Consider the following 13989-nt stretch of genomic DNA (forward strand, 5'->3'; position numbering starts at 1 on the left):
CTCTGCTGCTGAGAACTTAATCATTCTCCTGAGCGTGTGAGCCCAGCCGGCATGGGCTGCAGCCCAACACTAGCCCTGCCAACAGGCACCCCCTTGCTGCATGGTCCCTGCCTAACCGCCCCCCCCAGCTGGCAGGAGTGTTACACTTCCACGGGCTGAGGAGAGGGGAGTCCCGTGAGTGAGAGTGGTGTGTGATCGTCCTCAGGCGGTACGTCACACCCAGCCGGGGGGAGCCACCCGGCCCGGCTCCCTTCAGCCCCGGTGGTACCATCTCTCAGGGCGTCACGCTGTTCTCGCTCCGCTGATTTGGCCTTCACCTTTTTTCCTCATTAGGTGACACCCTGGGGCGTTATCTGATTGGACCTCAAGGGCCTCCGGGCCCCCCCGGGCTGCCAGGACTCATCACCACCATGGACGGACAATCCTTGGACTATGCTGAGCTGGCCAGGCGGGTCATGAGCTTCATGAGGAGTAAGCACCGCGTCCTATTCACGGTCGCATCCTTCCTTGGAATTCAGCGTCGCAATGGGGCCCTCTGCTGAGCCCTGGGCTGGAGGGGAGGGGTCTTGGCAGCTATTTTACACCCGGCTAGGGAATCAGCCCCAGTGCTGCTCCCCGTGAACAGAGCCCTGTGTCTCGTCTCATTTTCAATTAGGCTTAGCCCCTTCTGACTTACTCCTTAGTTTGGATGCTAGACCCTCAGCCTCCTGCACGCAGACTCAGGGGGGATAGAAGCTGCGATCGTCCCTGTGGGCAGCGTGGAGGTGACGATCTCGCCTCCGCTTCCTGGGGTCAGACCGTCTGCCACTGCCTTGTCCTTCTGGGACTAGGCGCCCTGTGCACGAATGGAAAGTCTTCCCCACACACTCAGTTCCTGGCTTCGTCCCCCGTGACAGTCAAACTTTCCATTCCCACAGGCTCTGGTTACAGTTTTGAGATGTCCGGCTCGTCATCGTCATCGTCCTCGTCCACCGGAGCCTTGTCGTACGAAGGCCTCCTCGCCATGCTGCAGCGTAAGTGCCCCGTGCCGCGAGGGCTGCAGCTCCCCTTGCTGCTCGGTACCCTCTGGGTCACACTTGGGGACACTGGGCTTGCCAGCCTGGCTCAGATCAGTAGCCTGTCCCTGTCACTAGCACCAGCTGCTTCAGAGGAAGGAACCCGGCAGCCAGCTGCCATGGTGAAACCTGCTCCTTGGGCCATTTTCTTCCTCGCCTCCGTGAGTTAAAGGTTGCCCTAAGCTGCAGACCGGAGGGTGTTTATCCCTTGCTTTGGGATTATTGACCTCCGGATCGTCTTGGGTGCTATTTGTGAATGCAGAGCCAGGAGCTCTCTTATTAGCGCTGTAATCGCATCATGCTTCAGGTCAGAGGGGAATCCCGTAGCGGGGAGTTAAATAGCGGTGACAGCTTGGGATTGCAGAGCGCTCTACTAGCTAAGCAACTGGAGCCCTGGGGGCAAATCACCTGGCGTCTCGTTGATGCGTCTCAGCAAAGGGTGGGCAATCATTGCAGGGAGGCCACTTACTGAATTTCGATAAGTGGGGACGGGCTGGCTCCACCCCTGAAAAAGGCGGGGCTTTAGGTAGAAGGGGTGGAGCTAGGGACTAGCCTCCCCCCAGAGTTGTCCGGGGCCGGAGGCTTTGACACAGCAAAGGACTCCTGGCCCTGCTGCTACCATGTTGCCTGCAGCCGCCCGGGGTTACACAGCTATTTAAAAAGCTCGCGGCTCCGGGCTCTGGTAGGGTAGGGCTGCAGCCATGAGCCACGAGCAGTTCAAATAGGATCCCGCTCCCTGAGCCACTGCCTGGAAATTCAGTGCCATGGGCAGCAAGCTAGAAATAGCATATAGATGCAGGTCCGCAGGCTGGAGCAAAGCATTAAGCATTAGTCACCTCCAGGCCCCCAGGTCTACTCTTGCCCCGCCCTGCTCTAAATTAACCCTTCCCCTCTAGACACCAACACCAAACGGAATCCAATCAGGCCTGGCACTCAGGCTGGGATATCAAGCGGCTCTTGGTGCTGGAGAAGTAGCTCAGCCTGCTAAACTCAAGGGCTGCTTCTAGATTGGCATGATTTTCCAGAAATGCTTTTAATGGAAAAGTTTTCCGTTAAAAGCATTTTGGAACAGAGCGTCTAGATTGGCCCGGACGCTTTTCCGCAAAAGCACTTTTTGTGGAAAAGCGTCTGTGCCAATCTAGACGCGCTTTTGCGCAGAAAAAGCCCCGATCGCCATTTTCGCTATCGGGGCTTTTTTGGGGGGGAAAACAGATCTGAGCCGTCTACGCTAGCCCTTTCGCGCAAAAGCTTGGCGCAAAAGGGACTTTTGCCTGAATGGGAGCACCATAGTATTTCCGCAAGAAGCACTGATTTCTTACATGAGATCGTCAGTGTTCTTGCGGAAATTCAAGTGGCCAGTGTAGACAGCTGGCAAGTTTTTCTGGAAAAGCGGCTGATTTTCCGGAAAAACTGGCCAGTCTAGACACAAGCCAAGCAGAGCAGATCTTGGGGCAACTCAAAGAGACCAGCGCAGGGATGCCTGTCTCTCGGGGAGCCCAAACCCCGTGGCGTCCTGAACTCTATGAGCCACACCGCTTCCAATGCAACACTCCAGGCATGTGTGGGAGCATCCCGCTGACAGTCTGAGGGGCTCTTTCCCTGCACGCCCCGGCGCGGAAGCCCAGCTGTCAGGCGGTGGAGGGTTGCAGCTGGTTCCTTCCCACCCTCTGTGGCCCAGCAGCCGCACCAGAGATGCATTTCCCATTTTCTTTCCAGGAGAAGACATTCGTCAGTATCTGGTTGGACCTCGGGGTCCCCCAGGCCCGCCTGGACCCGGAGGAGACGGCATGTCTCTGAACTATGACGAAATGACCAGACGGGTTATAAGCTACATGACAAGTAATGATCCTTGTGCTTGTGTCTGTCTCTCTGCTCTCTCCAAGGGCCTGTTCGGAAAGCCACGGAAGTGGTGGGCAAGGCAGCCACTGACTCCGGTGGCCTTTGTGGCAGGCCCAAAGTGTAGGGGGGGTTGCCAATGGCTAGCACAGAGGACTCCTTGGGAACACTTAGAAAAGGGCTCAGGATAGCTGGTGGCCTGGTGACTGGGGAGCAGGGGCAAAAAGGAAAAGGGGCAGTTGCCCTGGTGCCTGATGATTCAGAAGACGTCAGGGCCACCACTGCGGAGTGACCAGTCTTCAGATCTGCGCTGGAGTGCTGTGCAGAGGGCGCTGGGCGGCTCTCCCAGCTGCCTGTCGAAGGGGTGAGCCTGGCACAGTTCACTCCGGGCTGCAGCCCCGTCCCCTCTGCCCAAGGCTCCACCCCTTCCGGGAGCACAGGGCTGCCCCCACACAAACTTTGCCCATGGGCCTGGCCCGTCTGTTCAGGGTTTGGTTCAATTCTCTGCTCTGTTCCGCTTACAATCAGGCCCTGAATGATTGGCGCCTATTACCCAGCCAGCTCCAGAGGGGAAAACCACTTTTGGCCATTCGAGCTGGCCCATGTTTGTGGTGTTTGTAGCCCCACCTGTCCCTCCGGGAGCGGATCAACCTGGGTGGCCGAGTTTTGCTGGCAGAACCATTTTGGCAACGCAGATTTCAAAGCCGCGAGCTGCCCGTATTGGTCAAAAATCAAATTTTAAACCCACACATTTGCACTGAAAGCATTGCATGTGTAACCCACACACCTGGTGCGGCTCACTGTCCCATGTAGTGGCACTTAGAGCACTTACAGCCAAAGATCAGAGCAGGGCAGCTCTACAGCCTACTCTGAGAGCCAGCTGGCTTTATAGCTCAGGCTGCAGAGGCTTCTACACTAAGCTCTAGAGGTCCTAGGTTCAAATCCACCTGGTGGTGGTTGCATATGCTTATCCAATCAGGGAATAGGAGTAATACCATGTGATTCATCAGCTCAATCACAGCTAACCCTCACTGGTTGAACCTGCATGAGCAGTCCCTAGAGTAAGGGATTCAGAGAGAGATTTGTCCAGTAAATATGAGGCTGTTCCAGGAGCAGAGAAAGAGGTTAGATTCACAAAGGGTGAAATTCCCATCTAGCGAGGAGGGGCAGGGGCAGACTGCGGTGTCAGCCGAGCCCTGTTTTGAACAGATCCTAAGTGGTACATACCCCTTAGCCTTGGGTTGACCTTCTGTACAGAGATGAATTTCAACCCACCGGGATTATTATTGGCTCTTTGTCCCACACTGAGAGGGATCACGTTTCAGTGACACGTGTACTGTCGAGCCTACGTCCCTGTAATCCTCACAGCAAAATGTTTTTAATTTCCTAGATAATGGACTCAGTATTGGGCTCCCTGGCCCCCCAGGATCCCCAGGGTTGCCTGGAACATCTTATAGTGACCTAACAGCTTTACTCCAAGGTAAGCGCTCTGGCTGTCAGGTCCTACTGGCAATGTGTCAGGTAGGTAGCAATGTTCTTTTACAGGCTGATCAACAGCTTAGGGGAAAGTATCCTTTCCTGGGAGAGGAGAGTATAACTACGCCATCATCTACAGGAGAGTCTGGTTTAAGCCCAGGACTGCCATTACCACCTGCTGTCATGGTTTACCCTCCGATGGGGCGTTCTGCCCTGCTTGCAGACATGTGGTTACACTGTACGAATGTCACCGTTCCCTCAGACTCACGGCGTCCCTAACAGACAGCGTGTGGTTTGTGCACAAACCTTTGCGTATCGCCTCCGGGCACTTGCGCCATCTGAAGGGCGGTCAGGAGGCTGACTGGGGCCAAACCCATCTGGGAGCTTGGGACGTCTCCGTTCCATGTGAGGCATGGAAATAGGCAGAGGTTGCCCCATCGCTCACAGAACTTTCTCTGGGACTCCCCACGTGCTCCTGCTGCAAAGACAAGCACGGGAATGAAGCCTTTTCACCAGCTGTCGTTTGCAGGGGACCGACGCTTTGGGTGTAGTGGGGGGGAGCCTGACAATGACTTTCTCTTCCCTCGTACTTGCAGGTTCTGATTTTAGTGGCATTGTTGGACCCCCAGGGCCACCAGGACCCCCTGGAAGCCCAGGTCTCCCTGGAATGCCAGGCAGCTCGCTCTCCACGTTTACCCTGGAGGACGTCACCTCTTACCTGCAAAGTAAGGAGCGTCCTCCTCTCCACAGCTGCTGGGAGGGGTCTGGGCCGGCAGAGGAAACGACACGCAGGGAGAGTTGGATGAGCACGTCCCATTAAGTGGGACTGAATCCCCGGGCAGCTTGCAAATCTCCCCAACCTCTGTTCTAGGGCGGGGAGAGAGGTGGAAGGTGGGGTCGGAATCCTGAAACCATCAAGATTCCAAAACCTTGACACCATCAAGATTCCGAAGCGAGGGTCCTTGCCGGGTCCCCGTCCTTTGGCCAAAATGCTATTTCTCCCCTTCCTGCTCTCCCCAGGAGTGGGCTACGCGTCCGTCTCTGGACCTCCGGGCCCCCCAGGACCTCCAGGGCCCCCCGGGCCACCAGGGCTGTCAGGAACCGGCCACTTCTCCTACACCGACAACGTGCTGAGCGACACATTCAGGAGCGAGCTGATCCAGTATCTAGCCAGTAAGGAGACTTGGTGTCTGAGGGCAGAGTCTCACCACCCGCCCACTCTTTTCACCTGTTGCACCTTCCCTGTTCTGCACGGGACGGGACGGGACGGGCAGGTGGTAATATAGCATATAGCATGCGGCAATCTGAAGATGTACACCACTGGAGAGGTGATGGGTGCTTATTTTGGTTATATTTAAAGGTGGATTTATTGGGTGTTTTCTACGGTCACCTGTTTTATGGGGAAGGCATTTTCCTCATGGACAACAGGAAAGGGGTATGGTCTAGTAGACTGAGCCCGCAGGAGGTACACCCTGAACCCAGCCTGGCCTGCATCCTGTGCTGACAAGCTGCTGAGGGCAACCTTTGAAAAAGTGGCTTGCATTCTGGAGAGACTCCCTCTTGCGGCTCCGTGCCTCAGTTTCCCCCTCTGGGGCTAAGGACACTTCCCAGTCTCGTGGGGCAGTTGGCAGATGGAAAGTGAAACATGTTGCCTGCTGCATTCTGCAGTCAAATCATGTTGCAGATCCTCAGCCACTGCCCGGCATATCGAGGCTGCCAGCCACTAGAGCCAATGCCCACAGTCTCTCTTTGTCTAGCAGGGGGAGTGTGGCATTTGTGTGTCTGTGGGCTACAACCCTATCAGCGCCTGTTGTGTTTTGCAGGTGATGATGTTCGAAGGTTCATCATAGGGCCTCCTGGGCCCCCAGGGCCGATGGGACCCCCGGGGCCAAAAGGAGATAGCAGCATTGTGACTGGGTCATATGGAGGATCCATGGGCGCCGGCGGCTCGTACAGTGGATCCCTGGGGGCAGGAGGATCGTACGGCGGATCCCTGGGGGCCGGCGGATTGGACGATGGGTTGCTGGGTGCAGGCGGCTCCTACGGCGGATCTGCGGGAGCAGACAGAACACAGGGCAGATCGACGAGTTCAGGCGGCTCCTATAGCGAGTCATTCACCGGATCGCTGGATTACAACGAGCTGGCGCTTCGGGTGTCGGAGAGCATCCAGAGTGAGTGCGGAGTCTTCTCCCACTGCATGTGGGACCTCAACTCCCTGAGTCCTCCAACACCCCATCTCTCTTCAATCACCCCCTTCCCTTCCTACCTCCTTCCCATCGGATCGGCCAAAACTCCTTCCGGCTGAGCGATGCTGGCTGCAGCTCTCTCCCAAGGCCATCGCCCCTGGGAGCAAGGCACAGAGCTACTGATCCTCGCCAGCAGAAAATTCCTGTGCAAGGAGGAGGAAATTAGCCTCCCGGACCAGGCTACTTCTTCTCCTGGGCCACTGGGAGCAAATTACTGCAGAGTCACAAACCCTTGGGTGCAGAGTGATCTGTGAATTCTTTGCCAGAATGAATTGAGCTTCGTTATTTCTAGCAGTAGGCAAGGGGCAGCCCTCACCTGCCCAGGGAAATGACACTGTAACGCACGGCTTTGGGGGATTCGCCTCCCTCTGTCTTTGGGTGAAATGGCGCCTGTGCAGAGGTACCAGGGCAAGACCCAAGTCCCTCTGACGTCCTCAAATTAGGGCTCGCATGGTCCTGGGGTTCTTGTGTTGGTCCCCCGCACAGGGGCCGTTGTTCTCTGGTGATTTAGAAGGGCAAATTAAACCGCACTCCTCCAAGACGTTGAGTACAAGCTCCAGAGCAGTGAAACCACATGCAGCACAACCCTCTAAGAGTCGTCCTCTCCTGCAGGAAAAGGGGATCTCTTACTGGGTTAGCCCCTGGAATTCACCCTGCAGGGCTGGAGCAATGTTAATAGGCCACGAATCTGCCATTCAAATCACCCCAGGACAGGGATTGCCTTGCCAAAGCTTCTGTCACTGCCCTCTTTGTCATTGCTTTAAGCCCCATGTTTAATTTCCCAGGCCGAGGCCTCCTTCGGGACGTGGTCGCTTACGCTGCGCAAGGTCCACCAGGACCTCCTGGGCCACCTGGGATCAGCAGGGTGTTTGCAAACTATGGCAACGTCACTGAGGACCTCATGGACTTCTTCAGAAGTAAGAACCACTTTGCTCCCTCCCTGCTCGTGCCAGAACGTCATGTGTTCTCGCAGCCTCCCCACGCTGGCCCAGCATTGCTGGCTGAGGTGCTCAGAGAGGGTGGGGTTCCCTGGGCTTCTCTCATTGGCAACGTTCGCTGGCCCTTGCATACTGCAAGAGTAGGACCCGAAATTCAGCATGTCCCCTGTGCCACAAGCAGGAGGAGAAAGGCTCTTTCCGTCTTCGGCCTCGCTTGCCGCTCAGCACAGGGTCGGGAAGCATTTAGCCTCAGTCAGGACAGCCCCATTAGCCCGTCACATTTTGTAGAACTGTTTACAGCAGCCTGTGGGGCAATCCTACGCCAGCTGTGCAGGTTCCACCTGCAGCTCCATACGTTTCGCTAAGAACTCCCTGTGCCGTGTTCCTCTGCTCTGGGTGGCATCGGTGAGGATCTGGAGACACCCGGCTGAAGCCAGCAGGGCTGTTCCAGGGGAAGGGAGATCAGAATCTGGCCCAGAGCCTCCCCAACATCCCAAATCAGAAAGAAAACCCCAAACAGACCAGGCTAGACCACTTAGGAAAACAGACCAGAGAGCCTGGATCGGAGTCTGGTTGCAGGGCGGCTCGGTGTTTCTGCAGCCAGGTCAAGGGCCTGTTTGCTGGCACATCCCACTGATGCATTCATTCCTTTTCCCCTACAGCATATGGTACCATCCCAGGGCCACCTGGTCAGCAGGGAGCCAGGGGCTACCCAGGGCCCAAAGGTAAGAACTGCAAACCTGCTGCCTCCTTGCACTCAAGTCCAGGAACCTCTGCCAACCAGCCAGCAGCACAGGCTCTGGGAAGAGTCTTCTAGCTGCGCATTGCATGCATTGTCTTCAGCCTCTGATCCCTAGCGTCACCCTAGCCTTGATACCCCTTTTTCCCCCACCCCAGCTCTTGCCATAAGCAACGAGTGGGGCGGGGGGGCGATTGACCTGCAGGTCACAATGAAAAGCAAACATGTCCGTCTTGTCCTTGCAGGTGAACCTGGGCCAATGGGGCCTCCAGGACGCCAAGGACCTAGGGGCCCCAAAGGGGAAAAAGGAGAGAAAGGTAAGAAATGGCCAGTCACCACTACTTACCCCCGCCCCAAGGGCTGCAGTGCTGCACGTGCTCTGCACTGCTTGGCTATGTCTACACTGGCGGCTTCTTGTGGGAGAAATATGCAAATGAGGCTAAGTGTGAAATATCGCCGAGCCTCATTTGCATACCTAATGAGCCGCCATTTTTGCAGAAGAGGCTCTTGCGCCAGAAGGAGCTGTCTACACTGCCCCTTCTTGCGCAACAAAAACCCTCTTGCGCAATGCTGTTGTTCCTGAAAGTAATCAGCAGTGTGGGGGTTGACATAGCCCTTGGGGGCATCTTCTGGTGGCTTCAATGAGGGCTGGGAGCCTGGGTTTGAATCCTGGCTCCAGCTTGGACTTGCTCTGCACCCTGGGGCGAGTCGCTTGACCACGCCTCCCATTTACCTCTCCCACCTCCGGGAGTAAATGGAATAGAATCCCTCTTCCCTCAATGCCCAGAGCAGAGCCACATGCTCCATCCCTCCTCCAAGGGGCCCTCTGGACAGCTGGCGCTGAGCCCTCATTAGAAGCTTGGAGAATACTCTCTGGGCCAGCCTCTGAATTTTAGGGAGCACCTTTTGCTTCTTGCCTTTATATTCACTGTCCAAAATAACTCACACCAGAAGGAATCCTACTGCTATAAAAGGCCCTTCCATTGCCAAATTCTAAACCATGGTTGGAACCAAGGGGGAGTTCTGTGAGGGCCAAAAATACCCCTTGCCGTAGATCAGATGGCCGAGACCAAGTGTAGGGGTTCACAAAGGGTGAAACTAAGGCCAAGACACGGAGGCGGCACACAGCCCAGGCAGCTCAGATACCATGGCGATAGACAACCTCATGGAAACCTTCGTAAATAACCACTACGAACCCCCTGCCATAGAGGCTGCAGTGTTGCATATGCCCTCTGCACTAGGGGGACTGAAGGCTATATGCGTACCAAAACCCAAGGGCAAATATCGGTCTGAAAACGAAAGGCAGGTGAATGCTTTAAGGTGTCACCAGAACAACCCGTCTCCGGTGACTTTGCCTTTTTATACCCAGCATTTCCCAATCTTGCTCTCTCTCTCTTAGGTGAGCAAGTATTTGTTGGCAGAAGAAAAAGAAGAAGTGTCGGAGGTTTAAGTTAAGCACCGGGATCAGCATTCCGTTCTGCCGGCTCCACGGCTGCCATTTTGGAATCTAGTCGAGAATCTGCCTCTTTACTGGCTTCCTGCTAGAACATCTTCCTAGTCAGTCAACTAACCACAGACTTGGTAGTTCAGGACGGGTCTTTGTTTTTCAATTTGGTGTTGTTGGGCTTTCAATGACTCTAGTTTGAACTGCCCAGCAAACAGATGGGTCTCTGTGCATTAATCCCACACACACATTGTCCACTGATGCAAATTGTATTCACGTTCCCGTATTTGTAACTTAGGTCTTCTAAGGACTTCCTTTGTCACCAAGACAGGCATCTTGCATTAATGCCAGACTTAGATAAATACAGTAAAACCTGCTTTAACCAACTACTCAAGCACCCTGGAAATTAAAAAATCCAGGCAGGTGAGCAATTTTTCTGAAATCAGACTCCGAGCCAAGGTTTTGAACTGAAACTTGGACAAAAGTGATTGGGAGGCTTTGGAGATCATAGAAGTAGGTTGTCTCAAGCCACTGAGCTTGAGTGCAGGTTTCATTGTACTTGCCACCTGTCGCTGTGCATGGCTATGGATTGTCTCTTCTTTTTGCTGTGTTCTGATGAAAGCAACAATGTAAGAAACTCAGCCACACTTCTGCAGGGATCAGGATTTCTTGGAGGTGAAGCAGAGTGGGTGGAGGGATGCGTGGAAGTCTCCGTATCATTTGACAGTCAAAAACTGGGGAGCAGCTATGCTGTCAAACGCCGGACATGTAATTCACCAGCAATGGAAACTGAAGAGTAAACATAACTCAGACACTAGAGCACACAGAGAAATACCTGACCTCTGTTTACACTTCAGCTTCCCACCTGCACAGCTGCAGTGGTAAGATGTTACCATTTCATTATTACTAAAATGGAGGGGGCCCTTATAAATTTCAAACACACTTTTTGGCACCACTCAGAAATGCATTTGGAGCTGCTTGATAAGTCCATGTAATATTGCAGTAGAAACAGATGCCACATCTGTTCCTTTCATAGGCCAATGCTACAAAGCGTGGTCCTACAACACTGCCATGCAATCGCATACAGACACACCCAGGATGGGCACCCATATGCTATGCAGGTGACTCTGCCAAATATCCTTTTAATTTTAAATGCCAACTGCATTGCCAAGATGTGAAGGGTGTGGGGACATTAGAACTTAAGCACTTTTGGTAAACATGATTTGTTGTTTTTAAAAAATATTTTTATACAGTTCTTTTTTTAAGGTGGGGGAAAATGCAATTTTGAATGTAAACCTCCCAATTACTGTGTGTTTTAACCCTATGTTCTCCGATCAAGGATTTACATTTGGAACTCAGCATTAGCCTCAGTGTCACAAGGCTAACATTAGGGTTCATTGGCTCAAACGAAACACAACACATCATGCATGGAGATGGTAACACTAGGCACCTCAAGAACCAGGCATGTTTTCAGCACGTCCTATCACATCACGGCACATTATCAAAGTGAGCTTTATTTGTGACAAACGGTCACTGTCCTAATTGTACAATGAACATAGTCAACCTAAATAGCCAACTGCCTGCTGACTGGGCACATGATTTCCATCGTTAGTAGGGAATTACACACATGGGGCAAGGGGAGAATGGCCCCTTTGTCTCGTTGACAACATCTTCATTTTTTTCAACAGTCCAATGATTTCACAATTTTAAATTTATCCCATCAGTGCAGGGCTAATCTGGCAGGGACAGAACTGGCCATGTGCTGGCTTAACTGGAAGGGCTCTATGACCTACAGAGATTAACGAGTCAGTCATTTGACCACTGAAGTGTATGCAGTTTTCCATTTAACAGTCTTACCTCACCTGCCCGTTGAGAGACACATCAGTAGCACACACCAACCCCATCCCCCAACTGCTTAGTCAGGTATACTCAATTCCAAAATTACCCTGTGGATAATCTCAAGGCTCTACTCTGGCAAATGCTGATTTTCCTCCATTTAAAGGTGTTAAACTGGAACTGGGCGCTTAATTGCTAGACAGGTTTGGTATCTGAGCTTCATAGATCAAATCATAGATCTTACTGAAAACAACATCTGCTTACTTTCATTCAAAGCGTAAACACCACTCATCAGTTTTATTCACTAACTCTAGTGAAGGGCCCATGCTACAAAGTCTAGCTGGTCCATTTGGTTCCTGTATTATTTTGTTTTGATGGTTTGAAACACGGGCTGTGTTTAACTGGCTGGCTTTCTGAATGCACAGAAGCTTGCTGTATTTTTAAATGAACAAAGTTTACTATTGGATTGTACATACAATGCCTGTACTTGATGAGACCTTCCCTTTGTAATAAAATGCCCTGAAAAGTTTCACTTGGTGTCTTGTTTAACTACTGCAACAGTGTTGGAGTCTGTACATGTGTTTCCTGTCAATGCCTGGAAAACCTACCAAACTCCTCCTAGCTGGGGTACCGAAATAACTTGTACAGTGGTGAGACTGAGCACACTGAACCAAACCGGAAACCCTGTGTATGATGGAAACCACATCAAGCCAGCGGATGCAACAGCACCCCTCCTTCCAGTCTCTGCGCCTCTTTGTTTGGAAGAAAGTAATTTTTAGTTTCCAACGTGGTTTAACCAGTGAAATTCTGTGGCTTTTACAGAGGCAGACTGGCCTTTTTTGCTAGGTGCTTTTGCACAGACTACAAAATCTTTTTATTTACTTATCATTGTTATTTTAAAATTATTTTCTCTAGTGTCTAGACCTGGACTATGCCATACCCAAGAAATGTGGAGCTTGACAAAAAATAACTGACTGCCCTAAACGGAGGAGTGGGGCCGGTTGTTTGTAGACCACACTGCCTGGCCATTCTTTCAAACAGCTCTGGGCTACTCATTAATGAGGGGGTGGTTAAGAGCCTGGAGGAAGCAATTCAGCCAAGCTGTAAAGGATGTTCTGGCAGCTACAGCACTTGGCCTGGCTGTTCTCCATTCAGGTGCGGCCTCCTTGTGTGAACTGGGTCACGCCCCTTCCCTACCTCATGCTGCAGGTCTCCATCCTAGACAGCATGGCTTGTGATCGTACTCAGTACAGACCCCTGCCAAGAACCTGCCCATTAGCCCCTGCTGGACTCCCAGAGGTAGGCCAGGAGTTTCATTTGTTCCCTGCTCCTGCCCAGTACTAGCTGCCACTAATGTTATCACATGCTGCCACCACTTGTAACTTGAGCAGTGGTGTTCTGGTTTGGGGGGTGGATTGTTTGGCGAGTGGCCGGGACTGGTTTCCCCTTGTGAGCCACTCAAGGTTACGGGGCCCCAAGCAAGGCAGAGCTGCTGCCAATGAGCAAGGCGTCTCCATGGATGAATCACTGGGAGCCAGGCCAGTGAGGGGAGGTAGGCATTTGGGGCAGCCATGTCCCAGCATGGCAGCTTCTTTCCGTAGGCTGAAGGGCAAGGCCTTGGGGCCTGCAGCGGCAGAGTGAAGGGGAAGAAGGGGGTTGCCTGTGGGAGGGAATGTGGGGTTTGCTGGGGCCTGGTGAGGGTGGGGGAGGATTGGGAAGGAGCTTTGGGGCCAGAGGGGATCAGCCATGCTGGAGTGGGGGCTGTTACACTCTGCTAGGGGAATAAAGAGGCTACACTTTGCACATGGAATGGGGACAAAACTTAGTCACAATCCCTCAGGAAGCCTGAGACAGCCCAGGGGCTGAATGCGGGGAATTGGGCTGTTCAAATATGAAGGGAGGTGGGAGGCTTCCCGCTCATTGGTGTGTGCACATTTTTGTTCCTTTTCAGGTTGAATTTTGCCATGAGACATGGGGCTAGGGGAGGGGTGTTAGAACTCAGGCTCTGACCCAAAAAACACATGATTTTAAATCTCATCATTTTTAAGCAATTCCCACGCTTTTGAGGGACTTGACAAGAGTTTTACTGGTGTGGTTGGCAATAACTGAAGAGGGGTGTACATGTTTTTTGGATGCTTGGCTGCCACCAGCCATGGCCTACAGCAGCGGTCTCCAACCTTTTTACACCCAAGATCACATTTTAAAATACAGACCAAGCCAAGATCTACCGCCCCGCCCCTTCCTTGAAGCCCCGCCCCTTCCTTGAAGCCCCGCCCTCTCTATTCTCCTCCTCTCCATCACTTGCTATCCCCAATACTTATACTGCTGCTTTAAAAAGAAAATTCTTCTGTAGGAAGAGGTTTTTCCAACATTTGGCCTGTCTAGACTGGACCAAATGTCAGGAAAAAAACCCTTCTTC

General features: G+C 52.8%; 1 protein-coding gene across 1 annotated transcript in view; it reads left to right on the forward strand.

Annotated features, from left to right (window-relative positions):
* The window catches only part of COL17A1 (collagen type XVII alpha 1 chain), a 71210-nt gene extending 59571 nt beyond the window's left edge, over positions 1-11639 (forward strand). The window contains exons 47-57 of the mRNA XM_006135380.4: positions 334-471; positions 918-1013; positions 2772-2894; positions 4282-4371; positions 4964-5092; positions 5388-5540; positions 6191-6538; positions 7399-7530; positions 8214-8276; positions 8536-8607; positions 9690-11639. Of these exons, the coding sequence (XP_006135442.2) occupies positions 334-471; positions 918-1013; positions 2772-2894; positions 4282-4371; positions 4964-5092; positions 5388-5540; positions 6191-6538; positions 7399-7530; positions 8214-8276; positions 8536-8607; positions 9690-9745 (1400 nt within the window). The 3' untranslated portion in view covers positions 9746-11639. The remainder of the gene's footprint in view (positions 1-333; positions 472-917; positions 1014-2771; positions 2895-4281; positions 4372-4963; positions 5093-5387; positions 5541-6190; positions 6539-7398; positions 7531-8213; positions 8277-8535; positions 8608-9689) is intronic.
* Positions 11640-13989: the final 2350 nt, after the last annotated feature.

Source organism: Pelodiscus sinensis, chromosome 8 (genome assembly GCF_049634645.1).
Source record: "Pelodiscus sinensis isolate JC-2024 chromosome 8, ASM4963464v1, whole genome shotgun sequence".
In the NCBI taxonomy this organism is placed as follows: Eukaryota; Metazoa; Chordata; order Testudines; family Trionychidae; genus Pelodiscus; species Pelodiscus sinensis.